At 42.5% G+C, this 26797-nt stretch overlaps 3 protein-coding genes across 3 annotated transcripts; 1 reads left to right on the forward strand and 2 right to left on the reverse strand.

Annotated features, from left to right (window-relative positions):
- Positions 1 to 3894: 3894 nt before the first annotated feature.
- On the reverse strand, positions 3895 to 7933 carry LOC149300488 (CKLF-like MARVEL transmembrane domain-containing protein 5). The gene is made up of 5 exons (XM_089485001.1): positions 7838 to 7933; positions 7146 to 7298; positions 6005 to 6103; positions 4519 to 4612; positions 3895 to 3902 (listed from the first exon to the last, which is right to left on the reverse strand). Exons 1-5 carry the CDS (start codon positions 7931 to 7933, stop codon positions 3895 to 3897), a joined length of 450 nt encoding a protein of 149 aa, XP_089341127.1.
- A 94-nt stretch (positions 7934 to 8027) lies between these two features.
- LOC149300489 (embryonal Fyn-associated substrate-like) lies at positions 8028 to 19223 on the forward strand (the record flags this gene model as incomplete). The annotated part of the gene is made up of 6 exons (XM_089485002.1): positions 8028 to 8045; positions 14712 to 15020; positions 15712 to 15828; positions 16169 to 17155; positions 17449 to 17529; positions 18816 to 19223. Coding segments are annotated over 6 exons (1920 nt in total), but the record flags the coding sequence as incomplete, so codon positions are not given.
- A 3048-nt stretch (positions 19224 to 22271) lies between these two features.
- On the reverse strand, positions 22272 to 26508 carry LOC149300490 (polyadenylate-binding protein 2). The gene is made up of 7 exons (XM_089485078.1): positions 26185 to 26508; positions 24965 to 25079; positions 23832 to 23899; positions 23467 to 23573; positions 23225 to 23312; positions 22424 to 22572; positions 22272 to 22311 (listed from the first exon to the last, which is right to left on the reverse strand). The coding sequence occupies exons 1-7, from the start codon at positions 26506 to 26508 to the stop codon at positions 22272 to 22274; spliced, it is 891 nt and encodes a 296-aa protein (XP_089341204.1).
- Positions 26509 to 26797: the final 289 nt, after the last annotated feature.

Genomic DNA, 26797 nt, shown 5'->3' on the forward strand with positions numbered 1-26797 from the left:
ACCACAGTAAAACATCAAAGATAACAGCAATTAGACATTGGATGTTTAGATGAAGTTCATATGAAGTTCTGGTAGTGTGTAAGGAAACCAGAATCCACATTAAGTCCCTCTTTTATGGTGTTAAAATGTGTAATCATTTTCATCTCAAATGTTTTTCTTTCCTGAGAGTCTCTGAAATTTCCTTTGAGTACTTTAATTTTTAGGTTTTGGATGGAGTGATTGTTCTGTGTGAAATGATGTCCTACCGGGGTGCAATATTTTTCTTCCTCGTGGTTTTTGATGGAGCTTCGGTGCAGGTTCATTCTAAGGTGCAGCTTAAGCCCAGTTTCTCCAATGTAGCACCCTTTGTCACATGCAGAGCATTGTATGATGTACACCACGTTTGCCGATGTACATGAGTAAGAGTCTTTGATGATGTATGTTTTGTTGTTGTGACTGGCTGTGTTGCTGTCACATATTGTTGGCAAAGTTTGCAGCGGGATTTGTTGCATGGTACAGTGCCATTCTGTGTATGCTCCTGTTCTGGGGCCAGTGTGCTGCGCACCAATCTTTACCTCAGGTTTGGTGGTTGTTTGAATGCCAGTATTGGGGGCTGAGGGAATATTTTTTTCAGTATGGGGTCTTCTGAGAATATCGGCTGTAGGTCTTTAATAATTTTGCGGATTTCCTCAAGAGTTGGGTTGTAGGTAACTACCTTTTCATGGCTGACTTGGAACAGAGATTCCTAGCCACTCACCCCCACAAACCGCATAATTATTACCGTTACATCGACGACATCTTCATAATATGGACAGAAGGAGAAGAAAACCTTTTAAAATTCCACAAATCTTTCAATTCATTCCACCCATCTATAAAACTCAAAATGAATTTCTCAAAACACAGTGTGAGCTTCCTGGACTGCACTATAACTGTCACCTCTGGCTTTCTTCACTCTTCCGTGTATAGAAAACCCACAGACAGGTACAGCTACCTTCACAATTCAAGCTTTCATCCCAAACACACTAAACAAGGTGTCATTTACAGCCAAGCCATCAGATACCACCGTATCTGCTCTGACACTCAGGACAGAGACAAACACCTGGGCGCGCTGGCAGAGTCATTTAAGAAGAAGGGCTACAAGGAAAAAACTATATCCAAAAAAATTAAATCTGCTGTAAGAACACCACGGGAAAGGCTTCTAGAATACAAAAAAAAGGATAACACAAGCAGGATCCCTCTGGTAGAGGAAATCCGCAAAATTATTAAAGACCTACAGCCGATATTCTCAGAAGACCCCATACTGAAAAAAATATTCCCTCAACCCCCAATACTGGCATTCAAACAACCACCAAACCTGAGGAAAAGATTAGTGCGCAGCAAACTGGCCCCAGAACAGGAGCATACACAGAATGGCACTGTACCATGCAACAAATCCCGCTGCAAACTTTGCCAACATATATGTGACAGCAACACAGCCAGTCACAACAACAAAACATACAGCATCAAAGATTCTTACTCATGTACATCGGCAAACGTGGTGTACATCATACAATGCTCTGCATGTGACAAAGGGTGCTACATTGGAGAAACTGGGCTTAAGCTGCACCTTAGAATGAACCTGCACCGAAGCTCCATCAAAAACCACGAGGAAGAAAAATATTGCACCCCTGTAGGACATCATTTCACACAGAACAATCACTCCATCCAAAACCTAAAAATTAAAGTACTCAAAGGAAATTTCAGAGACTCTCAGGAAAGAAAAACATTTGAGATGAAAATGATTACACATTTTAACACCATAAAAGAGGGACTTAATGTGGATTCTGGTTTCCTTACACACTACCAGAACTTCATATGAACTTCATCTAGTCATCCAATGTCTAATTGCTGTTATCTTTGATGTTTTACTGTGGTTATTGGTTCCCTAAGTTTATTTGTTGACCTATTATTTACGACACCCCACTCAACCCCCCCCCTTATACCATCACTTGTTTTAAGTTGTAACCTCTATCATGTTGATTAGTATTGCTTCAGACCTGATGAAGGGAGGATAACTCTCGAAAGCTTGTCTTTTTAATATTATGTTAGTCCAATAAAAAAGGTATCACCGCATACTCTGCAATACTCTATTTTTTGACATCGTATATATATATATACATATAAACATATATAAAGTCAGTCTACAACCCAATTCCGATAGAAAATGCGGGCAGCTTTTTTTTATTAGACAGGAAAAAAAAGAATTAAAATAAATGGAGCTTCTTACATGACTTACGGTACTAAAGTAAGAGTGGTTTATTGAATACATAACAATCTCAGTCTACATTCATTGGATGGGTTTCTTTACCAAATGTGATTGTACAAAAGTGACTTCTATTGATTTATTTGCTTTTAACACTGAATATTTATGTATACAAGAACCAGTACCTAGCGAGGGCTAGTGTTGGCCCTATTCACACTAGAATTGCTAATTCCAAACTGGAAGTTTCAAGTAGGAAGGGAAGAAATGCTGAATTCTGTCAACAAGGTGTGTGTGTCGGGCGACGGGACATGACGACAGGTTTTTGAACAACCAGCGTTCCATTTGACCTAAGATAACATATTTTAGCATTCTTGCCCTTCATTGTCCTTAGTGTTGTTTGTTAATGTTCTTGCTTTAGGTGTCAGTTCCAGGTGTTTGAAGAATAAAGAAATAGGTAAGGTCATGAGGTGTTGTTCTAGAGGTAGAAAGGTGGCAAGAGGTCTAATTATCTTGTTTAGTCAGGAAGACGATTTTCAGATATTGCAGCTAAAAACAATTAGCGTAACAATCAAATTAAAAAACTGCTTGCTTAATTGCATTTTATCACAGCTTAGACTGGAAACAATTCATATTGACTGTAAGGTGCTACTCAACCTCTTCATTGAATTAAACATCAGAATAATAATAGTTAAAGTATTCTATATTGCACAATAACACAATTTACTAATGAACAGTGTGATGCACTAAAAAAATATTTTAAACATTACCCCAAAATTGATGAAGATGGCAAAAACTTGCTGCTGGCAAGTGTTGCGCTCCATTATCTTCCACATTAAATGTTGCATCAGTAATCCGGTGTTGTGAATTGATGTATATGACTTAGAAAACATCTGCCATGGAAACTTTGTGTTTATTTTTGTTCTCCTTTAATTTTTAAGTTATGCATTTCTGGCTCAAATCCGTTTCCTAAAATGCAGTAAAACTGTACAATTAAACAAACAAAACTTTAAGGATACGTTCCCCGATATGAAATTGGGAAAGAATTCACACCATGGCCAAGTGGCACATCTCACATATGTTTTATTTAAGCTGACACTGATCTATAGCCAAGAAAGTAGTTGTTAAATGTAGCATCGTAAATGTTAATTTGTTAATTAACACCCTGGCAGTGCGGGTGATCCATGTTTGTCTTTGAAGAATAGTTGTCATGTTCTGCATTATAAACTACAGTAGAGCAAAAGCAAAAACAAAACATCCACTACATAAAAATATATAATACAAAACAATATTACATGATATCACAGGGCAGTGTGTTTATTATTATCATTTTATTCATTATCATTTACAGAAGGCAGCATTGTCCCACCACATAGAACTCGCACACTCGCACTAGTAGACATACAGAAACTTTGTTTTTTGTTCTATTAGTAAGGAGCACATTGAATATGTTCTTCACATTATATTTCTATGAGTTCTAATGGCCATTATGACAGAAGTAAAGGATTACTGGCATCCATGGAGGTTCCCAAGTATCTTGTTAAGTGAGGTTTTTTTTTTGTAATTTAAGTGAGGTTTTTTTTTTTATTCGAACTTGGGAAAAATAGCATGAAATATCATCGTGAGAAAAAAAGGCATATTTTATGGCACGAATTGCTGATCTTCTTCAGCAACCATTATACACCTGCAACACATAAAAAGAAAGAATCTGAAAAATGTAGAGCATCGACATTGTGACAGACAGAATGCTGTGTGTCGGGGCAGATCAGACCCGCAACGTATTAACGTCTATAATATTAACCCTGACAAACTCAAAACACTGGGTTAAAAAATATATTTACTCAGAATAACTGAGTACAGGTATGCACTCAGTGTAGGCTGTAGTATAGAAGTATTAACATGCCAATTTCTTTTCATATGAAGAAGGTCAGTTAAGTGTCATAGCTGGTTTCTACATACATGTGTGAAGATGTGGGACTGTTATGTGGTATTATACGTGGAACAGCCGCTCAGCAAAGGGGTTAAAGGGCTAAGACAGCGAGGGAATTAAAACATGCGTGGGATATGCATATGGCTATCTTGAATCTAAGATGAGGCCAAGGACTGATTAAGGTTTGAGTCGTTACATTAGGAAAGTGGACTAGTTGAGCTGAATGGTTCATGTGGTACTGCAGGGTAACCGGCTGCAAGGCCCTGTGTCTGCGTGTATTTCTGCCTGTTTTGGGACCAGTATGGCCTTCGCTACGGTTGGAAAAATATACTTCAGAACTATTACTGTAAGAGTGAAATAATCAACTCACCATCTCCCTCCTCTGTTTTCTGACCTTGAATATCTGTCTTATAAATGGTGTAAGCGTCATAACAGAAAACGCCAACCAAGAAGAAACCAAAGATCTTGGAAAGAAAAGATAACAAGTGTCAACAATTAAACGGCAAAAAAGCCTGCAGACTGCAAGCGTTTAGAAACATAACACGCTCTACTCAATGGCTTATTCACACGCACACAGAAGAACTAGTGGGAGTAAACACGGTGACATCAGAGGGTAAATATGAGTGGATTTTGAGGGCAAAAGTTGGCTAACTGAGCTTACTGCAGAACACTGGATCAGTGAGTGAAGGAGGGCAAAGATCAGCTGACTGAATACAAGACAGCATGGGGAGCGGCTGAAGTGTATAGGGAACGATATATTCCTTATTACACTGCCTTGTAGTAAACAAAACAATGGCTCTGTTCTAGCCACACTGACAAGCTAACTAGTGTAAGTCTATAGAAGAAAGTATTTCATTGCACAAGCGGGACTTCATTAGGATTGCCATAAAGAATCAGCTCGGTGTGGTGTTTGAGAAAGCCAAAATAAACCCAAAATAAACAATACATATATTATAAATATCAGATAACACATAGGCCAAATCCCCTTAGTCATTCATCACAAGGTTGATGAGCTTCACAAAAGGGAAAGTGGCTATAAGAAAATAGCAAAAGCATTTGGAAAAGCCCATTTCCACCATCAGGGCAATAATTAAGAAGTCCCAGTCAAACGGAGATGTTACGAATTAACCTGGAAGAGGACACGTGTCTATACTGTCTCAACGTACTGCGAAGAGGATGGTTCGAGTGGCCAAAAAAATCTCCAAGGATCACAGCTGGAGGGTTGCAGAAGTTAGTTGTGTCTCCAAAACTACAATCTGACCTCATCTACATCACCAAAAGCTGCTTGTAAGGGTTTCAAGAAAAAAGCCTCTACTCTCATCCAAAAACAAACTCACAGTTTCCCAGACACTGCTGGAACATCAAATGAGATTGGGTTCTATGAGAAGACTCAAATTAGTATTGACTATTGACAACAAGGGTTCTGATAATTATGGCACACGTATATTTTTTTTTTTATAAACCGGTGTTGTGTTTGCAATTATCTGATTTCCATGAGCCGATTCTTCATAGCCTTCTGTGCTTAAATTTATCAAGGGTGCCAATATTTGTGAAGGGCACTGTATATAGTTTTATATGCAATAGTTCTTGTTGTCAAAGGTCACCAATGGAGTCACAACGGGAGTGTCTGTAGCTTATAAGAAGCCGTAACAGAAAGCTTTTGATGCTGTTTCCTCTTAGCACAATATATACAGCCATTATTTTTAATCTATGCCAATGTATTATCAAGCCATCTCTGTGGTACTTGCTTGGCATCTTCAAATAAGTATACCCAGATCTGCGGAAGCCTTAACCAAGAATTGGAGCGAAAAGCAACAGGCCGTGTGAGGCTACCAGGAAGTAGGGTAAATACTCACAGCTGCTGTTATTGCCCCTCCATAACCTGAACTCCGAGCTGCTGCCACAGCGGACACAACAAACATGATTAGTGCAGCAGAGGCACAGCGCAAAAAATCCTGGAAGAAGGAAAATAGAGTGAGTAGCCATTTCACCAATATCCTACTCACGTGTACCAAGCACCCTTATAATATTATATTGTATCCACTCGAGAGCTGAATATTATCCAAGGCTAAAACCGAACCCTCAAACTAGATAACCTAGACTACTAACCATACAGCTAACTGACAGCTAGCACACATCAAATCACTTCACGGCCTTCTACTGAGTACTTGAAGTGACATTACACTGTCTCTACCCCCCCAAAAAACAGGCATGAGTACTGTAATATGCTTTCTTTAATTTAATTTGATAGAGAGGCGAAGCCCCTCTTTCTTCTTTGTCAGGCGATTCTCAATTGACGCAGCCAATAACTGGCAGGAAAGTGCTGCTACTGAAACCAATGGGAGCGTTTTTCACACATGGCCATGTAGGGTCTCATTAGACACCACACAAAGCTCACCAATCCAGCATGGGAGCATAGTATAGGTTAGCGTATCATATGGCAGAGATGTGTTTGGCCTAATACACCTATGGCAGCATGGTGAGGAAAGGGACAACTGCATATATATATATGGGATTCTATTGAATTATCCATGTTTATGGAATGGGGACACTATGATTATTTAAAGGAACCTCCCAGTTATGAATTCATTAAAGTGCATGTAATGGTTGGAGTGTCCTTTTAATGGATCAATATTGTCAGTATCCACCAGAAGGCAAATAGAACTGCATAATGCACATTGAGAGCGTTTGCCAAAAGTGATTTTAAGCTGCTTTTACCGGGCAATTTGGCACAATGACCATTACATTTTAAAACTTCACTCATGCTTGAGTTCCTGAAAATTATCCTTCCTGCTATTGAGCAGATACCCAACCTACCAATCCCACATCTAGGTTGATCATCTAAATGAAATGTGCACCCATCCAAAGAACTGACAACACAGTTAACTAAGCATCTATCCATCTAAACAATCCAATTAATTATTATTATACAGGCATTGTACAGGTACTTTGTTACCAGGCTCAACCTCTATATCTTGGGGCTATAAGGGAACACACCATGCATGGCCAGTTGAGAGCAGTCAGGCGTAGCTGGTACTGACTGGAGATAAGGATGATGAAGATGATGGTGATGATGAGTTCGAGCAGCGGGGCTGCCAAATAGGAGGAGATGGAGGCAGCAAAGCAGACAAATACCACAAAGCAGAGAACCTGAAGACAAAAACATTCTTGGTCAGATCACAACATATGGTGCACTTATGCTGATGTCTAATGGGAAGAGAATGCACTTTAGATATAACCCTAGGGAGTGAAAGGGAAATGTTCAGTGGGCCCCAGATGGGCATATTTGTCCAGCCAGGGTACATCATGTGGTACTGAAAGCAATATACATAACATCGCATGGAGAAAGCATGCGTGGATAATGGACACAATCTATTCATACTGTGTGTGTTACTCTGTATAACGACAGGGCATGACTGTGGGAGTTTTATTTTGTTTGGGAATCTAGGTGGCCTTGAGCTCGACGTAGTCAAATCAGCTGTTAAAACACTGGAGATGTTTAGGAGAGAAATGAGATGCTCAATGAAGGGGTTGTACGCAGTCCCCAAGGCGGCGGTGAACACATCTGTGGGTAGTGGTACAATGTTTCATGAACCTCGGGGACAGAAAAAGTGACATGCATGTATAATTCTGGGGAAAGGGGCATCTTTGTCGGTGTAAAAGGCATTACGGGGAAGATGCGGAGTTACCAGTTCTGTCAGAAGAACTCGTCCTTTCAGTGATTTGAGAAATTCTTTATCCAGAGGAAAGCCACTGGGGTTGCTGGTTTCTTCGCGTTCACTCATACCCAAGCAGGGACCACGCGTCAACTCAAGGAAACTGGAGTTCTGGAGACACTTCTGAGGAAGAGAACGTCCTGGTGAGCTAGCAGTGAGCTGACACAATGTTCCAAATGTTGTGCTGCAGGGTCGGGAAACTTTTAGATGAAGACGGATGCAAGGAATGGAGGAGGGGATCTGGGGACTTTGAAAGTTATTACGGGATCTTAAGTCTTTAGAAGAAAACTGAAGACATAAGTGTCTTTGGAAGGGGTAAAACAAAAATATTTACCGGATTTCTGCTGATGAAGAAGATGAACAGTGTCTGCTGATCCAGATTGTGTTACAGGAAGAGGGGAAAAAAAGTGGGGGGAGGGATGGAGAGAAAGAGGGGAGGAAAAAGAAAACAGACAGACACATTGCACATATGTATATATATATCTATCCATATAAATATATATATTTACATAGACTATTGGCTTACAGCACCAGGGTCCGTGGAGTGCAGAAGTTATTGGAATACTATATATATATATACATAAACACAAATAGATATGTTCAGTTTGTGGGTGATATATGTGGATGTTGATCTAGTAGTACTAATCTAATTTATCTTAAAATTAGAATGTATACTTTATAGCTTGTATAACTCTGGTTGGTGACCGTGTATGTTGCGCTGGAGCTGATGAACATGATTGATTTTGTAAATGTGTTGTAAATAAAATGTACATACAACAATGTCTTTCACTATAAATCTATAATATAGTTCTTTTTCGGATGACCATCAGGTGCTGACACCTTGAGAGTGTTATTATAACACAGGGGTTATTGCATAGGTCTCCACTCTCATTCTTGCACCTATTACACACGCACAAAGCAGTTATGCTTTCATTCACACAGATCTCATTTACTCAGAAAAGGTATGTTGCTGGAGTATCAGTGGCTGCTTTTGACACTTAAAGGTGCTGTTTCGTTAAACAATAAACTGTGGCAGATCTGTCACTTAATTATTCCCTCTTAAGGTTTGATCACATCAACAGAAACCTTTAGGAAGTTTTGTTCCCTTTTTCTATGATAAAACCCTTTCTGTGTCTATTTTTGTCACAGAACTGTTTCCAAGAAAAAATATGAATGAAGCAAAATTTTACAGAATGGTGTTTCTAATCCCGTGTAAAAGTGTTAAATTAAATGGAGTGGGTGAAACCGGAACTTTAACTCAGGAATCATTAACGATTGTAAATATTAAAATAGGATGACATTTAGAGGAATAGTTTAACTAAGAAGTGAGACTGCTATTCTTTATTAGACCTCAGTGTCTATTATAATGGAGCAGCCTCCCAACAGAAGTGGTAAATGCTAATAAAGAGAGGGAATTAAAACATGTATGGGATAGACATACAGTTGCTCTGAAGACAAGACCAAGAACTGATTAAATTCTGAGTCTTTACACCATTTAAAAGGGGCAGACTAGATGGACTAAATGGTTTGTATTTGCCGTCAAATTCTATGTTTCTTAGTAAGATCATTTTTATTTTTGGCAAAATAATTTCGGTATCAAATATAAATAGGATATATATACATATATATATATAGCCCTCCAAGGTCATTAAACCCAAATATTGCATATGTTGGAAATGGCACATAGGTTTGCTCACGCTTGTGTGTATTTGTAAAATGACAAACACATCATTAAAATGCCTTAATTGGGAGAAATACTGTGTATTTAAATTAGGTCTTTTAACAAAAAAAAATGTGAATTTCCTTCCAAAGCTATGGTGAGGTTTATAATAGCTGGTGTGTGTGTGTGTGTGTGTACAGTGCATGCATGTGTGACACTTCCAGAAGATGGGATGGGGGAGGGAGCAGGCAGGACACAAGCAGCCTGTGTGTGTGTGTGTGTGTGTGTGCAGAGAAGGGGGTAGGCTGGTGCTGACTCTCCCTACAAAACAAGAGACCTTCTGTTCCCACACAAACAAAATTCACAGGAGCCATATTCATAAAACCAACCAGCATGGGATGAGTTAATCATTGCGAAGGAACCGATCAATGAAAGCGCTGAGCGTTTCCCCGAATGCACGGAGGGTTTAACCCTCTGCTACTGTGCTGGGGGTTCCCGTGGCATGGAGCGGGTTAACCCCTTATAGCATGCTTCTGTGGGTTCCCCTACAGGGAAAAGATAGCGCTCTGATTAGCAGCGCGCAGTCTAAGCAGTCAGTGCCATTTACCAAACTAGCTGCTTTTGCCTTATGGTTTGAGTGAAGTTACCCATCAAAGTCTAAATTATTGCTCGCCCACCCCGAACATAAAGGAATACATTTCTATCTCGCTCATCACTTTTGTGCGCTGGTAAGCAACGGGTTAATCCGTGTTTTCCGTGTCCTCCCCCCCACTCCACGCACACACTCTCCATGCGGGTTGCTTTCACACAATCGGATCGCTCAGACACACGTCTCGTATTTCTCTGCTCTACCTTCTCTCCATCGCCCCTCCCCAGCCTTTCTCTCCTCCTCTTTCTCCCCCACCTTTGTGTTCTCGCCTTGCCTTTCTCTCCTCCCTTTCTCCCTGCCTGTAGTCTGGAGGACAGGACCGGATCTGAGGTGACCAAGGACTTCTGGACACCCATTATTGGGGTGAGATTTCCACTGAGCACTTCTCTGGGGTCCTCACTGTATGTCTCTTTTTCTCCTCCAGTCCTCCCAGTGCAGTCTCTCAGCCAACTCTCATTTTCCTTTTTCGTGGAAGTAAGCCCCTTGACCCTCACCCTATATGCACCCACTCATTCCCCCACTCATTCCCCCTCTCATGCACCCTATAAACTCACTACCCCCTGGTAAACGGATAGATTCTGCATTATTGCTTCATCCGTCTCGATGATGTCATGGATTTACCGGCGCATGTCACTGTATTTATTTTTCCACGGTTTTTTTTCACCGTTGTTTATAAATATATACTTATGTGTTTATATACAGTCTTACAGGAGAAAAGGTCTGTGAAGTCCTGTTGACTCTACCTCCTCTATGGCTTGTGTGTGACAGAAGAAAGGACGCAATGCCAGTAAGTAACTAATGATGTTTATTTAACTCCACATGCATGTATTATTATTGTTATTATGTATTGTTTTATATAGCGCCATCATACCCCGCAGCGCAGTACAATGGGTATACATTTAATAAGTGTCCTCCTGCGCTTGTGTCCCAGCTTCACCCATCATGAGGGGTAGTTCAGTTGTAATAAGCGAGAAAACAGAAGGTATTGCTGTTTACGTGAAGTTTGATCCTGAAGTTACCGAGGGTTGTGTGAATATATATCAGGGATCTAGGGCCAGCTCTGGACTGACCGGCACCTCCTGCAAAACCCTACAAAATATTCTATATTCTACACAATACCGTGTTCAGGACGTGTACACTGTGTGACACATTCATTGTTAGATTGTGTGTTTTGTTCCTCTGGTTCTACACTCTAGAAGTTGGTCTGGAACAGATGTCATAAAACCCTCCAAATGGGGCGTGTGTTTTAGCCTTAAATGTCCCGATAATTGACTTTGTTCCATCATGCAGGCCTCGTTGTGGACGGCTAGGTTTCTAGACCAGTCACTTTTATTTGTGAAATCTTGTACTACCAGTTTAGTTGGAAAAGGGGCGATTTGTTGCTGGTTCTATTCTTCCAATGTATTTGCTAAAGTGTATGGTATCTTTATTAAAGTTGGAGTTATTAATAGATGAAGTCACCCGATCACACGGCACGCATTCGTTTTTGCGTGGTGGTTATCTTGGTGAATGACTGGAATGTCGGCACCAGTCGCACCTGTTTTCACTAATCCATGTCCTCCTGGGCATTTCAAACACAGGGAGACACGGGGTCTCCTCTTTTTCTAAGATTTAGTGATTTCTGGAGTGTAGGAACCCTAAAAAGGGTCTGGTGGTTGGCAAGAAACATTGCTCATGTACAGTGGGCTCTTGGTAGGTCTGCTGCTTGTTCTCTCAGGAGTATTCCGAGAGGGATTGTTCATCCATAATTCTTTTGGGTCCCATGATCCTCAACCTCAAGGACGCTGACGCCTTCCGCATTACATCATTGATTTTTTGGGTTCTACAATGCAGCCAGTTGACAGAGTAAAGGATATTCCCTAGATTTCTTTTTACTCTTAACTTTGAGCGCATCTGGCTCTGTCTCCACATGCCCATCGTTTCCTGCTAGGCTCAGCAGAGACACGAGAGAATGATCCTGGTTTATGTGAAGTTAAGGGATTAATGTTAGCGTGGAATACTCTTAAGGCTGTTTATGGACATCTTTCACCTTGCGGTAATCTTTGAATGTACATGTTTATGGGGAGTTTGATCTGCTTTGCATTGTTGGGCTTGTTTCTGGATGATGATGCAAAAAAAGTTAAATATGTGAAGAAGGTTGAGGGGCGGCGTTTCATTTGGTAGCAAGATTGTGTTTCGTGTAATTTTGGTAATAGTGTTTATGGTTTAATCAAACAACAGAGTGGAATGTTAGTGTATTAGGGGGTATAGTAAATATTTCTATAGGCGGGCAAGGTATATATGGGAAAAGTCGTCTAGAGCATGGCACTCCTTATCTATTGTTTTGGTAAATAAAATGATGTTATGGTCTACTTGCTGTGTTCAGCAGTAGCCATTGTACAGAGCCGTGGAATAGTATAGTACTATATAAAACAATAGATAATAAGTCCACTTGGGTAAAAGCTCCTGTAGAGTCACTGCTATTCCAGAAAACAGCAGCCGCTTGGCACTCTGGAATCAGGGTGGTGGTTAATGTTTCATATAATATAGAAGCATAAAAATGTGTATGTTTATGTGTAGAAGAACAAAGTATGGTATAATTGTGTTAGTCTTAAACAAATATCTATCTCATCGCGTAATAATCCATACAGACACATTCCTCCTATGTACAATCCACTCTCTCAACAAACTGGCTTGTACTGGGCATGGACTTGGCCACGGTGCTCCCTGTCTCTTTATTCTGTATCAGAGATGATGTCACTGCCACATGTTCTATTCTCTTAAAGGAACAAGCCCTCACTGCATAATGGGCGAGAGACGGGGCTGGGTGAGGACAGTGCTCGTTTATGCTTTGTAATTACCCATTACAGACGAAAGAGATGCGTGTATTTAGAGATGTATATCAATGCATGGATTGTAGGTTTGTCTTTGGATTGCTGTCTGTTTCTAGGTAGAGATAACTGGATTTTTCATTATTAGTGTGCCTAAGCACAGTGATGTGAAGAGTGAAGAGTTAAGCTGCTTTTGACGGAGGGATGCTTGTGTTGAATATGTCTCTTAAGGTCGTTGTGTTTGGAGTCACTTGCTTTCTCATGGGTTGGGATATACGGATCTCGGTGCCTTGATATCTAAGTATCTCTCAGACGTGTGATATCTCTAGACTGAGGTGTATTTCTAAGGTATTTGATTTGTGCGGTGTGCTCCAGAGAATGGGAATTTTCTGGAGGTTATGATGTCACTGAACTAAGATTCATATGATGTGGTACCCATCTCTGGATTGAGGTGACTGCTTCAAGGTAAAGATCTGCTTACTCTGGTATGTAAGTCCCCCCCGATTCCGGTGAGGTGCTAAGGGGCTCTGGACCTTGGTCTCTGTATTGAAGGGGTTTCCCTTTTTGTTAGAAATCTATTGAACACGATGCCCGCATCCGTGTTAGTCTCTAATCTGTGAGCAGGGGTCCTTGTCTCAGTATAGGTATTCATACGTTGCTGTGTGTATCGGGTCCCAAAACTGAAATTCCTTTCTTCTGTAAGCTAGGGTTTCTGCATTGGCATGCCGTAGCCTGTATATGATATTTAAGCCTTTTTTTTTTAAAGTCCCTTGATTGAGGCTTGTGCACAGGGCTCTCTGGATCTAAATGCCTGTCTTTGTTTAAGATTCTGAGATCCGTTTGCCTGTAAGGGTCCCTGCATTTGTAAAGCTTCCTTACTATTATACATCTGTCTAAGCAGGGTTTGGTTGTTCCTGTCTGCCTTGTTCTCTCCGACAGTATTTCTGTATTATCAAGATACTTGTCTGTGGTTTTCCTCTACAAACTTTAATCCCTGCTGCCTCTCTTCATTTTAAATGGTATTGGTTTATAGGGAATGTTTACTTATGGCCTCCTATGTATTGTCTTTTGGGGGTAGACAGGGCTTTTTATGTGTTTGGCCAGAGGTGGAACTGCCACACAAGTAGATTATTGTACTGTATTAAACTACGCACTACTTTATCATAAAGTCAATTTATATTAATTAGCAATTATATAATTAACAAAGCAAAGACAATCCTATGTGACGACATGCCATGTTTTTCACTGATAATCCAGCCAAAGGTTATATACAATGATCCACCTGTCAACATATTATTGCGGAAGGGAATTCTTAAAGTCGCACGCAGCTCCAAATACCGTGTTCCTGACATTAAATGGTTGAGCTTCTAAATCAGGTGTCTATGATACTAAAGGGGTTAGGTGTTAAATGCGTCGTCTATGTAACCCTTAATATCTTTTCTTATGTCAATTTGAATTGCAGTTCTTGTGTGACAACACCTGTATCCTTAAAAGTTGAAAACCCACTGGACCTTCAGCATAATACAATATTCATTTATTATACGGACAAATCCTAACCTTCAACCTCCTCCCCGGTTTTCTAGCTACTTGGAATTGGGATTTTTGTGTTTTCCTTAAAATGCCTACCTCTAGGCTCAAGGAAACTGTGCGCTTGTATGAACTGTGTTGGACTGTATGGGATTAAACTATGGGATTTTAAATTAAATTTCAATTTATCCCCAGGCACAGCTGGCCCAAGCTCTTTACGATAATGCAGCGGAGAGCCCAGAAGAACTCAGTTTCCGTCGAGGGGACGTGATGTTGGTTCTGGAGAAAGATGCCCCAGCGCTTGGGGGGTGGTGGCGTTGTTCTTTGAGAGGGCAACAAGGAATTGCTCCAGGGAATCGATTAAAACTACTTCCTGAGATATCATCACAGGAATGTGAATATCAGGCACCACGTTTTCTGGGAACAGCAACAGAGGCTGCAGATCTTGGAAGCAGATCTGAGGAGCCACAAAACAAACATAATGTGTCACAAGCTCAGATAAGCAGCGAGGTAAGACCGAAATGGAGTGATGGCTAAGGGCTTGTAGGAGGATGTTCTTGAAAGAATCAATACGGAACAACCAAAATATAAATAAAGCCTGATTCAGCAACCAGCCACACAATGATGCTGGGAATAGCACTCTACAGATAAGACCTTGACTTGAAATGATGATGTGCAACTGTTCTCACTTCTGGGAAGACAAATATCTAGCCATTTAGTCTTTCAGGAAAACAAACTCCTGAAAATTCTAAGACACAATTACACAATATCACTATTAGAAATTGCTGACAGTACCAACTATTTAGCAAACGTCACATCCACATGTGGCCCGGTCTCTGGTCTGCTCTGCGGAAGCCGGCCGTGTCCACTGTTATGTGCTCGATTAACAGCTAGCGTCCAACTGTGCAATACGGACGCAGCCGGCTCCTGTATAGTCAGAGACCGGCTTCTACAGAGAAGACCGGAGCCAAGGCATCAGGCGGAAGTGAGCGTTGGTAAATCAAGTGTTTCTTTGTCTATTCAATCCTATAAAGAGAAAAAAACAAAACAATAGTCTTCAATAATTGTTTTGTCTTTTTTTTGCCTTAATGGCACCTCTACAAGAAGGGGAATTTAACTGCTCTCCTGTTGGTTTGTGTACTAGTTTGCATATGAGAAGTAACAGTATTATAAAGAGATCGATATTTCCCTCTCTCTCAAGGTGTATCAAGTTCCCCCCATTGCACGGCTGTGTCTCTCCCTTCCATCAGTCAAAACTCAGGAAGACATTTACAATTCACCACGCCTCGTTGGAGTATCTTCACAAGAATCGACAGAGGTGAGAACACTTGAAAGCTTCAACACTCATAAAGGCCAAATGCACAGTCTACACCCACAGTCTAAACGTATTCAGTAAGGTCAACCAAAAGGAGCCCAATTACCATCTACCCATAATGAAGAGCACCCCTTTACACACACACACACATCTCTCTCTTTATCCTCTGTAGCTCTTAAACCAACTTTATAAATAACACAGCTGGCAGGGTAGAATACACACTGTCCGAACATTGGCTCTTTGCACGTCTAGCTCTGTTTCACTTAGGCGTGCATCCATTTAAATTATTATTCAGAGCATCTAATTTAACTCTCTACTGTCAACCTTTCCCATTACCCTGCAGGTATATGATATGCCTTCGATACCCATAAGAGATCCATTATCTACCTTAGAGATATACGACAGTCCAGCACTGCGAGCGAAGGATGCGGCTCTTGCACACACTGCGTCTGAAGAGATTCCAGAGGATATATATGATGTACCTCCTGCATTACATGGTCTGTCGCAGGAGATTTCTGAGGAAGATGAAGACGAGGGAATCTATTCCCTTCCCTCTAACTTAAAACGTGTATCTGGGCTGCAGAATTTGTACGAGGCTCCTGAGGATATTCTAAGTACAGGCCATCCTCCTGAAACCGTAGAGCCCGTCAACACTCACCGTCTCTCGGTTTCTAGCACAGGCAGCGCCCGTTCCGCAGATTCTGGAGGGAGTAGGGAGTCTAGCATCCCAACCCTACTGACTTGGGAGAGCCATAGCAATGCCACCTGTACAGTGGAGTCTTTGAGGTTGCTGCATCAGGAACTACAAAGGACCATATCCCTTGTGAACGAGGGTACATTAGAAGGCAAGGGAACAGGGTGTCCAGAATATGTAACAGGAGGGCGGACTGTGGAAGCTCTGAGGGAATTTCTTGGTATGTCACATGTTCTTCTCTTGCGATCGTGCCAAGCCTCAGACCCTGCCCTGCATCGAGAACTCAATGGGCACCTTGAACAGTTGGAGTACGCATTGAGAGATCTTATGGATGGGGGTACTGAGATGACAAAACTCATTCAGGAGCAAAGCGGGTGCATTGTTAGACTTGTCAGTGCTAATGCTGGCATCCTTTTCCCACGGCCACGTTTGTCCTCCAGCGAGAGTCTTTCTCGAAGGCCACTTCCAGCCCTGCCTGCAACAGCATCCCCAGCACCTCACCGCAAGGGCAGCATCCAGGACAGGCCTCTGCCGCCGCCACCTACCCTGGTTCCTCCCCCAAGTGATCCAGGAGAGAATGCAGACAGTGAATACGAGAGGATACAGTGTAGAGACAATCATTATGTGCATCTACAGGTAAGCACACTGCTACAGCTCAGGCTCGTTTACTATTGTTCCATGTGCACCTAGTGCTCTGTATAGTTCTATTGTTGCAGCTCCAAAGCCACCGATTGTGGGCTTTCTGTTGTTCATTAATACCCACCTTCCACAGCACTCTCATTGCTCGTACACTTATAGCAGCTGTTTCTCACACCCATTATTATTATTTATTTTTTTTTTAATTACAACCCCATGGCCACATTCTACAGATCTTCTCCTCCTTCCATCACTTGGCATACTTAACCTGCGCGGATTTTCTTTGCCTACAGGGAACTGTTACAGCTCAGACGGTACAAAAACCCAGAGACATACAGACAGACAAAGAGCAGAGCCAATCACAAGAGAGAGAGGTAAGTGCAGGATAAAAATTAGATGTAAGTCACTGCCATGGAATAACATTATGTCCCTCCAAATTTAGTTTGTGCTGTGCGCAAAAAGCAGTAGGGACCTTTCAGATTTAGACCCTCTGGGGCACATGGCTTTTGGGTCATCCATCAAACACACACACATACACACTCTCCCTATCACTTAGTTACACATTGCTTCAGGTGCCTGAATCCTTTTCATCTCACCCCCTAGCGCTACAACATTAGTATTGCTGGGTGCAGCAGCTACAGCATCATTCATCTAGCCACAAAGCTGTAATAGCCATGTCTGTTAAAGCGGCAGGGGCCTAGTGTGCGTAATGGAGAATTGGGCAGCGTATATGGTGTATAAACATTACATGGGGAAGTGTGCTGGTGAAACTTCTCATCTATACGATCTTATAGTCTCAAATCTTTTGATCCACTTTCTGTAGTCCTGGTACGCAAGGATCTGTAAACAATATATGAAATCTGATTATCCCTCCTAAGGGCTTTATATTAAATTGTTTGATTAAAAATGGCAAGCTTGTGAATGTTTGTTTTTCCTCCTCTTTGTGTGTATGTGCACACCAAACTCATGTTGAGTGAATTTTTCATGAGGAAGATGAGGGAAAGGAAAAAAAAAAAGGAATTATTTATATGAAGATACAATAGAAACCCCTATTTACAGGCTTCTCACATATGTTCTAAAAAGAACATGCATCGTATTGCAGCTACACAAAGTAGAACGAACGAAGACGCACATTTAAAAGAATAAAACATCTTTCAATACAGTAAATTAGCTAACCATTGACAGACAGGATTTTAGCCGATTTTTCTCCAATAAGCTTCCATGCTCAAGCACCACTCTGAGGTAACGCTTTACGACCATGCTAATGAAGTCAGTGTCGCTATGGAGTGATTAGTCAGCGTCCAGCTGGGTGATTAACAATGTCAATTCCAGGCAGTATACAGGGTGTTTGGTAATTTAAGATATGCTCAGGTACCAGAACTAATGAGCGTACCTGATAAATACACAGCGGTCTAAAATGCTTGTATTTAAACGTTAGAACTGGTTTCAATATGATTATATACACACATACATAGAGTAAAATGAGCTTCAGTCTGCAGCTGTGCCTCAAAAGCCTGACCTATACTTGGAACCCAGTAGAACCAGTTGGTTCTGGCTAAAATAGAATTATCATTGGATGGACCCAGCAAGAGGTGATGACTAACTAGTCAAAGATCAACATTTCAATGCTACAGTTTACAGAGAAATCATTTTGTTTCAGATGAACCCTTCAGAGGAGGACCGCCAACTGTTACGTTTTTATGCAGCTCAAAGTCACGGCCACCTACAGACTCTGCAGTCCTGCGTGGGCACCTTTCTTGGCAGCGCCAGTTCACAACCTCCCCGTGTGTTCGTGGGACACGGGAAGCAGTTAGTGATTGCTGCTCACAAGCTTGTGTTCATCGGAGATACTCTTGGTCGACTGCTTGGCTGCGCCCAACTGCAAACAAAACTAGCCGGGGAAGGAGCAGCTCTGTGCCAAGCACTGAAAGAAGTGGTCCTGGCAACAAAAGAAGCCGCCGCAAAATACCCATCACCCGTTGCACTAAAAGCCACAGCCAGCAGCGTCTCAGCCCTCTGTACATGCGCACGCAGCTTTACGGACCTGTTACAAAGTTTAGCTAGCTGAGAACGACGCGCTCTGGCCAACATTATCCATCACCCGCCCCCTGCGTTACTGTTTTATTATGTAATATATCTTTTTGTAATTTTTTTTTAAAGCAAATGTATTTATTTTTATGAGGGCAACTCAATACTGCTATAGTATCAATAAGAAAGTCACCACCTCCCCAATTATGAGTGATATGGGTATACAACATGCTTATTTTGGAAATTTGATATAGATATATCACAGTAATCACTATAAAAGCAAGTGTGCCCATATTAAAACCTCATTAAATTTAGTGTTATACACTTATTACAAGACCACTGTTGTGATGAGTAACTCGAAACTTTACAGAAACGTTGCAATCCAGAAAATGCAACTTAATTATAGACACACCTGTGGCTGACACTTAGGATAGTAACTTCATCCAGGGTGCCACTAAACCTCAGCCGATATTATAGTGAAACATGCATGGGATTGGCAAGCTTATCCTTAACGTCCATTGATGGGTCAGGCACGTCGCGCAATAATGGTCCGTTAACGACGCAACCTGACACGTCATTTCATTAAACAAGCTTAGAAAGTGATCTACAATCACGTTCTCCGCTTAAGCAGCGATGCTGTAGTGCCTCGATGTCGAGGCATTCGGCAACACCAAGATCGGCATCAGGGACCATGTCTGACCCCTGCCCGGGTGTCAACATCCGCCATACACTGTACGGCAGCTAACGGCTGTTTTAAGAGTTTGATCGCCTCCTAATCTCCATTGGTGTGGCTGAAACCTCGATCACGAGGCATTCAGCGACACTGAACATTCACCCCAGGACGTGCTGTTACTGCTCCGGAGAGCGGTCACAACCACCACTACTGCAAGTGACTGCCACTCAAGATGGCGGCGTGCCCTTTAGAAAAAATGTTGGAAAAGTTCACCAGAGGGTCTGCATGCCAAAGACCGAAGGGGTATCAAAAAAAGTTTGATGGGGTAAATTGGACTGGCCGGGCTCAAAGCTAAGGCACAGACTGAGCAAAATGGGAGGAAAAATATGGCCTTTTAACCCCAAACACCAGACAAACCCATGCATGTGGGGTATCAGTCTACTTGGGAGATATTGCTGAACACACATTGCGCTGTTTGATTGACATATACCTGGAGCTGTATATTTATACCCGAAGTACAATTTGTGTGGAAAAAAAAACAAAAAAAAACTACCACAAAGGCTGGTGGTAGAATCTCATGCATGGAAAGGGTTAAAATACTACCATTTGAAATACCTTGGGGTGTCTAGTTTTCAAAAACAATATATGGTTTGATGGGGTAAATTGAATTAGCCGGCTTCAAAGATAGTCTTATTAGGACATGGGGGCAGAATGACCAGATGTTAAAGTTCCAAGTTAAAAAATGCACGCTTCCTAAATGTGGCATTTTACCACCCAAACACCCCGACAAACCCAAGCATTTGGGGTATCGCTGTACTCAGGAGATGTTGCTGAACACACATTGGGGTGTTTGATGGTGACACATACCTGGACCTGTAAATCCATACCTGAAGCGCAATTTTTGTGATAAAAAAAAGAAAGCCACAAAATAAATTACTACCAAAGTTTGACAAAGGGTGGTAGTAGAATTAGTGCATGGAAAGGGTTACAATACCAGCATTTTAAATACCTTGTGGTGTCTAGTTTTCAAAAATATTTGGTTTGATGGGACATTGAATTGGACGGCTTCAAAGATAGCCAAAATAGCACATTAGTGCAGCTAGTGCTTGTCACTCCGAACCCTCATGAGATCGGACTTTTGAACATGGCAGCAATTGGGCCGCATGTGATGCAACAATCTCAAATAGTTTTGTAGCTAACTGCTTCAAACATTCTCTTGCAAGGCACATTTGACAAATGGCAAAATGACTAAATGTTCTTAGGCTGGCACTGACCATTTGTGTCTGAAGTCCAGCTAGGAAAGACAACACACAAGTGTAGCAAACAGGGCATATACTGCAGGTAACCCACAACCATCCAAAAAAAACCCCCACACTTTATAGGCACCCTATGACACCTACAGAGAACAGAGCGAGTTCCCTTTTTACCGTCACCTGGGTCATAAGACTTTAGACCAGAAAACGACCATACAATATGGATGACGCAAAGCAGAATGGAGCAGTCTGCACCCTGCACAAGCAAATTGTGAGCACTGAGTTGAGGAAATCTGTGCAGAATATGTGCGTTGTCCATGTATGGTCCAAACCATCTGCATGTCAACATTAATTGCAAAAAAATATCGCTTTGCATCCTTAGTGGACACACTAAGAAGAGAAGGGCACCCAGTACCAAGCGATGCCGTTTCATGCATTAGGGACAACCAAAAGCAATGAATATATAGGATGGGTTTTGTAAACACAGCACACGCTTTTCCAAAATCTTTTTTTTTTTATTTTTTCTTATGACCCTCTCTGCCATACACTATTATAAAAATAATAAGTCCTTCTGACTTCATAACTAAAAACCAAAAAAAAAAAAATATATTCTCCCAGCTCTTGTCTTCCAAAAGAATGCAGGAAACTTGAGCCAGAATAAAAAGTAAAGTAAAGGCTGTTGTGTAATGGGCAGCCGAGTGTCTCCGGAAAACAAGCTTCTCCCATAGAAAGAAACCTGCAAAGATAAAAACACGCAAAAAACAAAGGGGAGGGGAGAAAAAAAAAAAGGGGGGGAGGGAGGAGAAACAGCAGGATGTTTAGCAGACATCACCCTCCCGCACAGATTGCCAAGATGGGACCCCCCCCCCCCAAGACACATAAGTGACATCCTGAAATCCCCACCTGGAGGTATTACCACCCCAGGACTCATGGAAAAGCTGTACACCCCCCCCACACACACACTAGGACAGCCCATCATTTCCGCCACATACTTGGCATCACATTGCTGCCCTACCACAACCCTCTCTATGCAGTGCTTGAAGAACAGACATGGACAGCAGAAGCACAAGAGGGTGGACCCATATTAACTTAATTTTTTTTCCAGTCTTCTTTTTTTTCTTTTTTTGTTTTCCCCCTTTCAGGTCTTCCTAAAGTTACATTTTTAGTAAGGAGAATACCATGATGTCACTCGAGCCCGACTCCTGAAAGAGACAAGACCAATGTTAAACACACGTGCCACCCGGGCTCCAGCGCATGTTAGAAAGCTTCCAGCATAACCTTAAGCCCCAAGGGTTCTAAACAGTTTTCTCAGACCTGTACACTCGCCCTCTGGGTCTAGCAGTGTAACCGCTGTAGAAGCGCGAACGGGAGCTGTACGAAGCAGCCCTGGCTCGGTATCGGGCGCGTGGAAAGCCTCTGTCTGTTGTACTGATGCCCGGTCTGTTTGTCCGTTTGGGAACCACCTGCAACAAGAAGCACTTTTGAGGGGCTGTTTGACAACATGCATGTGAACATAAACTTGGAGCCGGTAGGTAATTGCAGAGCAGTAGAACATTGTCACTTTATACTAAGACCCTACGTTACTAGAACCTGAAGACAAATCTATTTTATGCAAAAGAATGCGACAGGAGGGCCGCATCACTTGCATATAACTTCCCAGCTTGGCTACTAGGACCAGCTGAAGACCATCAGTATTTGAACCAATCTTTCAATGTGCTACACTATAGTCCGCCTTAAGGAATATTCAGTGATGTTCAAACGTTTTAAGTTATACAAGATCAGGATATCTTGGTGTCTACAGCTCATGAGCAGGAAGCATTCCTTAAGAAAAATGCACAAAAAAGTTTAGCTACAGAAGAGGTGCTTTGTATAAAGAAATTTTTATGTAACGCTTTAAATCTGGATTAGAGGGGACGTGATGGAGTCTTCCTACTCTGTTCTTTAGGCCACACAGAGGAGCGTGGAATGCTACGCTATGTCCCAAGACCAAACACTTCTTACTAGCCAGTAACAAGCACAACAGCCCCAGTATAATAATGGGAAAGCAGTGACAAGTTTCAGCTACCCACCTAATTTAAAAGAAGTGTACAAGTAAATGTTCTGGCTGTCAAATACCTTTATTTGTCGCCCTCTGAAAAGAGACTCGTCTAGCGCCATCGATGTTCTGACTGATTCCTTGTCTGAGAATTCAATATATGCAAACCTAGAAAGAAAAAACAGACTCATCTTATAGGTATATTGGGTGTTTTATATGGCTTACAAGCGGCCCACTTCATCTCATTTACTTTTTTATCACCACGGATCGAATAGAAAAGAAATTCTTCCTAACAGATGACCATAGTCCAAAAAATGCATACCCCTTTGGATGACCTGTATACTTGTCACACAAAATGGTCACCCTATTCACAGAGCCACAGCCATGGAAATGAGCCTCGAGCTCTTCAGCAGTCGCCCCGTAGTCAACCTGTGCGTAAGAGAAAAGGTTAGACAAGGGAAATACCAATTTATCTAAAGGTGTTCATCACCTACTACAGAATTTAATGTTTAACTAAACGATACGTAAAATTAGAATTATTCATGGGACGGTTAACTAAGTCAGCTGCCTAGGGTATAGCACCATGACCTGCTGGAGTGCAGTCTTGTCGAAGCAGACATCACCTTTAAACTGGTAAACATGGTAGTTAAGACAAACATGCACCAAGAAACAAAGATTAGGACTCACATTCCCAACGTATATGGAACGAGCATCAGCTTCCATTTTTTCCTCCACAGACATGATGACCGGTCCAGCTGCAGGAGGTAAAGCAAAGTTGCTATGTTTTAAAGGCCCAGATGTGTTCACTTTGAAAACACGTGTATGTACATATATCCCACGTTCATTCTGAAAAGAGGGATTGAACCGACAGCCGCCTCTGCTGAGATATCTGGGAAGAATGACAGCCTGCGCCAAAAGCGCCAAACACACGATCGTTAATTCAGACGGTAAGCTTGTTTGGGCACGGTCCTCCTTGCTTGGCTTCTGTACTCCGTTATCCACTACTTGTCATTTCCAGTTTATTCATTGTACAGCGCTATAGACTATGATGGCGCTATACAAACCAATACTATTGACTATGCCTACAGTTCATACAGCTGTAAATACCATAAGTAGTAAAGTCAAAGCAGTGAAAAGCATGAAATGTTATGTTAGACATATGCATGGGCTCGTACTTTCACGCAGGACACATTAGAATGCACACAGATTTTAGAGGTATGAATTACAGTGAGTGGAAGCACTGCAGAGGAAAACCAATATAGCATGTGGCCAACGGTAGCCGCTAGCCACCATGCCCCGTACACACAGAGGCGCGAGTGTAAGATTAGTCCACCGGAACACAGAACAAAAGGTTTTATGAACACCTAAACACGCCAATAAAGGGAATAATGTAATATTGGCTTTTAAAAAGAGCTGCACTATGACCTCCGCAAAACGTATTACTATCACTCACGTACCAGCCACATATACGCAATGCTTCATACATGCCGGCCACGACACGCTGATATGAGTGTGCGGCACAAGGAAGAGAATGGCCTTATGTGTTCGCTTACAATCAAGAGGAAGAGGGGGACAAGTCCTCCATTATGGGTGTACACAATAGCTAGTATAATGATAGTACACCAGGGGAAATGTAATCTACCAGGCCTGTGAAGCATAGATAGGATAAAGTATTACACATATACATGTACACTTCTTATACACATACAATAGAGTTAGAAGCTACAGAGAAGACGTTGGCGCATGTACCAAAGACACGGGGGCAGCACAAGAGTCCTGTAAATGAAACCAAGAGGTGAGGAAAGAACGATGACACTAACCATTGCCTGGCGGGGGGCTCATGTTCATCTGTTTCTCAACTTCATTCTGTAACTCCTTCAGCTTCTCTGCCTCTTCCTCCATCTCCCGCACGCGAGCCTTGATGGCCTCCAGCTCCTACAAGGAGATCAGGTAAGCATCTCACAGAAATACAAAATTTAAACATTCTGCCTCCTCGTCTTCTAGGCCACGAGAGATCCAGTCTACTTGGATATTAACAGCCAAGATTTAGAAATAACCAAACACTGCATCATCGCTTTCATTTTTCCTGTGAATTTTGCAGAGTTGCTCTTATGCGTTTACCCCACCGGAGTTAAATGACCCGGCGCAGATGTGTTCAGCAGCAGATATACTCCGACCTCAACGAGAGCCAATCAGCAGCAAACCACAGGACCAGGAGGAGGAGGATGGTAACTACTGCACCTTCTACGCCAGGTAAATACTCAATCCACTCCTAAACTAACACAGCGATGTGCACCTAAATGCCTCTATACCCCAGTGGTGCCTAAACCCCATCACATACCAAGCCAGGAGATGCGTTTACCCAAACCCATCCCCCAACACACGATACACTGCCCAGGTAACACAGCTTCAGTGAAGGACGCAGGGGGGAGATCTAATATTTTCTCCCGCCGTGTGAATTAGTGGTAGGTGTCCTTATTGATTCCAAAAGGAACATTTTCCTGCCACCAACTGCTTTCATGGGGCAGCCAATGGTGGCAAACCCCAGACTATGGAGGAACAGACTGCTGCAGCTTCTATAAACGAATACATACGAAGGTACTTACAAAGCATTCATTGTTCGGGGCGCTGCCTGGGACACTGGAGTGTCCCTTTAAACAAAAACATCCGCTCACCTGTAGGGCCTATATGATGGCTTATAGCACATGGCTGCATAACCCCGCAGTATGCTGTACCGCCAATGTACTGTATCAGACTCAGGTGCCTTAAGCAAAGCAGTCGATGGCCATTATTACTGTGGTAAAGCACACCCACGTTAAAGATCTCATCCGCACAGAGGTATGTGGCGGTCAGGCCTTCCCTCCGAGCATTTCAGGGCCGCTTAGTCGGCTTGAAAGCACCGCATTACCTCAGGATGCACACCATGCGCTTTCCGTACTTCCCATCACTCACCGCAAGATAACCCACCCACCGCCATCTTCACCTCCCTAAAGAAAAAAAATCCCTGACACTAATACACATCGTGTGCGCATGTCCTTACCGGATCCTCGATAGCCGGATCCCCACTGATCTCGCCAGGCTCTTCTTCCTCTAACTCCTCTTCTTCAAGTTCCTCCAATCCTCCGCCCGTGGCACTGCCGGTGGAGCTCCGTCCACCCGGTCTTCTACCGGCAGCACCTCGACTCGCGTTCCTTCGATTCCTTCTACCAGAACCCAGCAACTCGAGATCAAGATCCAATCCTCCTCGGCCCATAGGATCATCCTCGCCCGGTTCCTGCACCACTCCGGTCGAACCAGCGCCGCCACGCAGCCCATTCTCGTAATCAGTCCCACGCAGAGATGCTGCTGAGGACACCGCCGCCATCTTAAGCAAGCCTTGAACGCAGAGCGCTGGGACCCACCCTTATAACCGTCCGCAGCCTAAGAATGGCTCTTGTATATGTCACTCAAGGCAGGGTAGCAGGCAGTTGGCTGAGTAGAATTTTATTGTTTCCTCGGGCGCCAGGGAGAAGACCCACCCATCCGGTTAGAGGGGATTGGTCCTTACGGAAATCTGGGGAGGGCCAGCAAATAGCGTCAACCTGTGTGTTCTGCGGCCTGACGTGTTTGTTCCTTTACAACGTGTAGGTCCCTATTGACCCTCCCTTTACTAT

Source organism: Sceloporus occidentalis, unplaced genomic scaffold (genome assembly GCF_023333645.1).
Source record: "Sceloporus occidentalis isolate IW3139 unplaced genomic scaffold, rSceOcc1.0.p SCAF_24, whole genome shotgun sequence".
NCBI classification, from domain to species: domain Eukaryota; kingdom Metazoa; phylum Chordata; class Lepidosauria; order Squamata; family Phrynosomatidae; genus Sceloporus; species Sceloporus occidentalis.

Bases quoted from the DNA above. Each gene is read 5' to 3' on its own strand.
- LOC149300488 (XM_089485001.1), bottom strand. From the start codon at position 7,933: ATGAGTGAACGCGAAGAAACCAGCAACCCCAGTGGCTTTCCTCTGGAT. The intron at 7,299-7,837 runs GTAACTCCGCAT...TTTTGTCTTCAG, and splicing joins GAGTTCTTCTGACAGAACTG to GTTCTCTGCTTTGTGGTATT. The intron at 4,613-6,004 runs GTGAGTATTTAC...TTTCTTTCCAAG, and splicing joins GAGGGGCAATAACAGCAGCT to ATCTTTGGTTTCTTCTTGGT.
- LOC149300490 (XM_089485078.1), bottom strand. From the start codon at position 26,508: ATGGCGGCGGTGTCCTCAGCAGCATCTCTGCGTGGGACTGATTACGAG. The intron at 23,574-23,831 runs GTGAGTCCTAAT...TCTTACGCACAG, and splicing joins GTTCCATATACGTTGGGAAT to GTTGACTACGGGGCGACTGC. The intron at 22,573-23,224 runs GTATTTGACAGC...TTCTTGTTGCAG, and splicing joins TCAGAGGGCGACAAATAAAG to GTGGTTCCCAAACGGACAAA.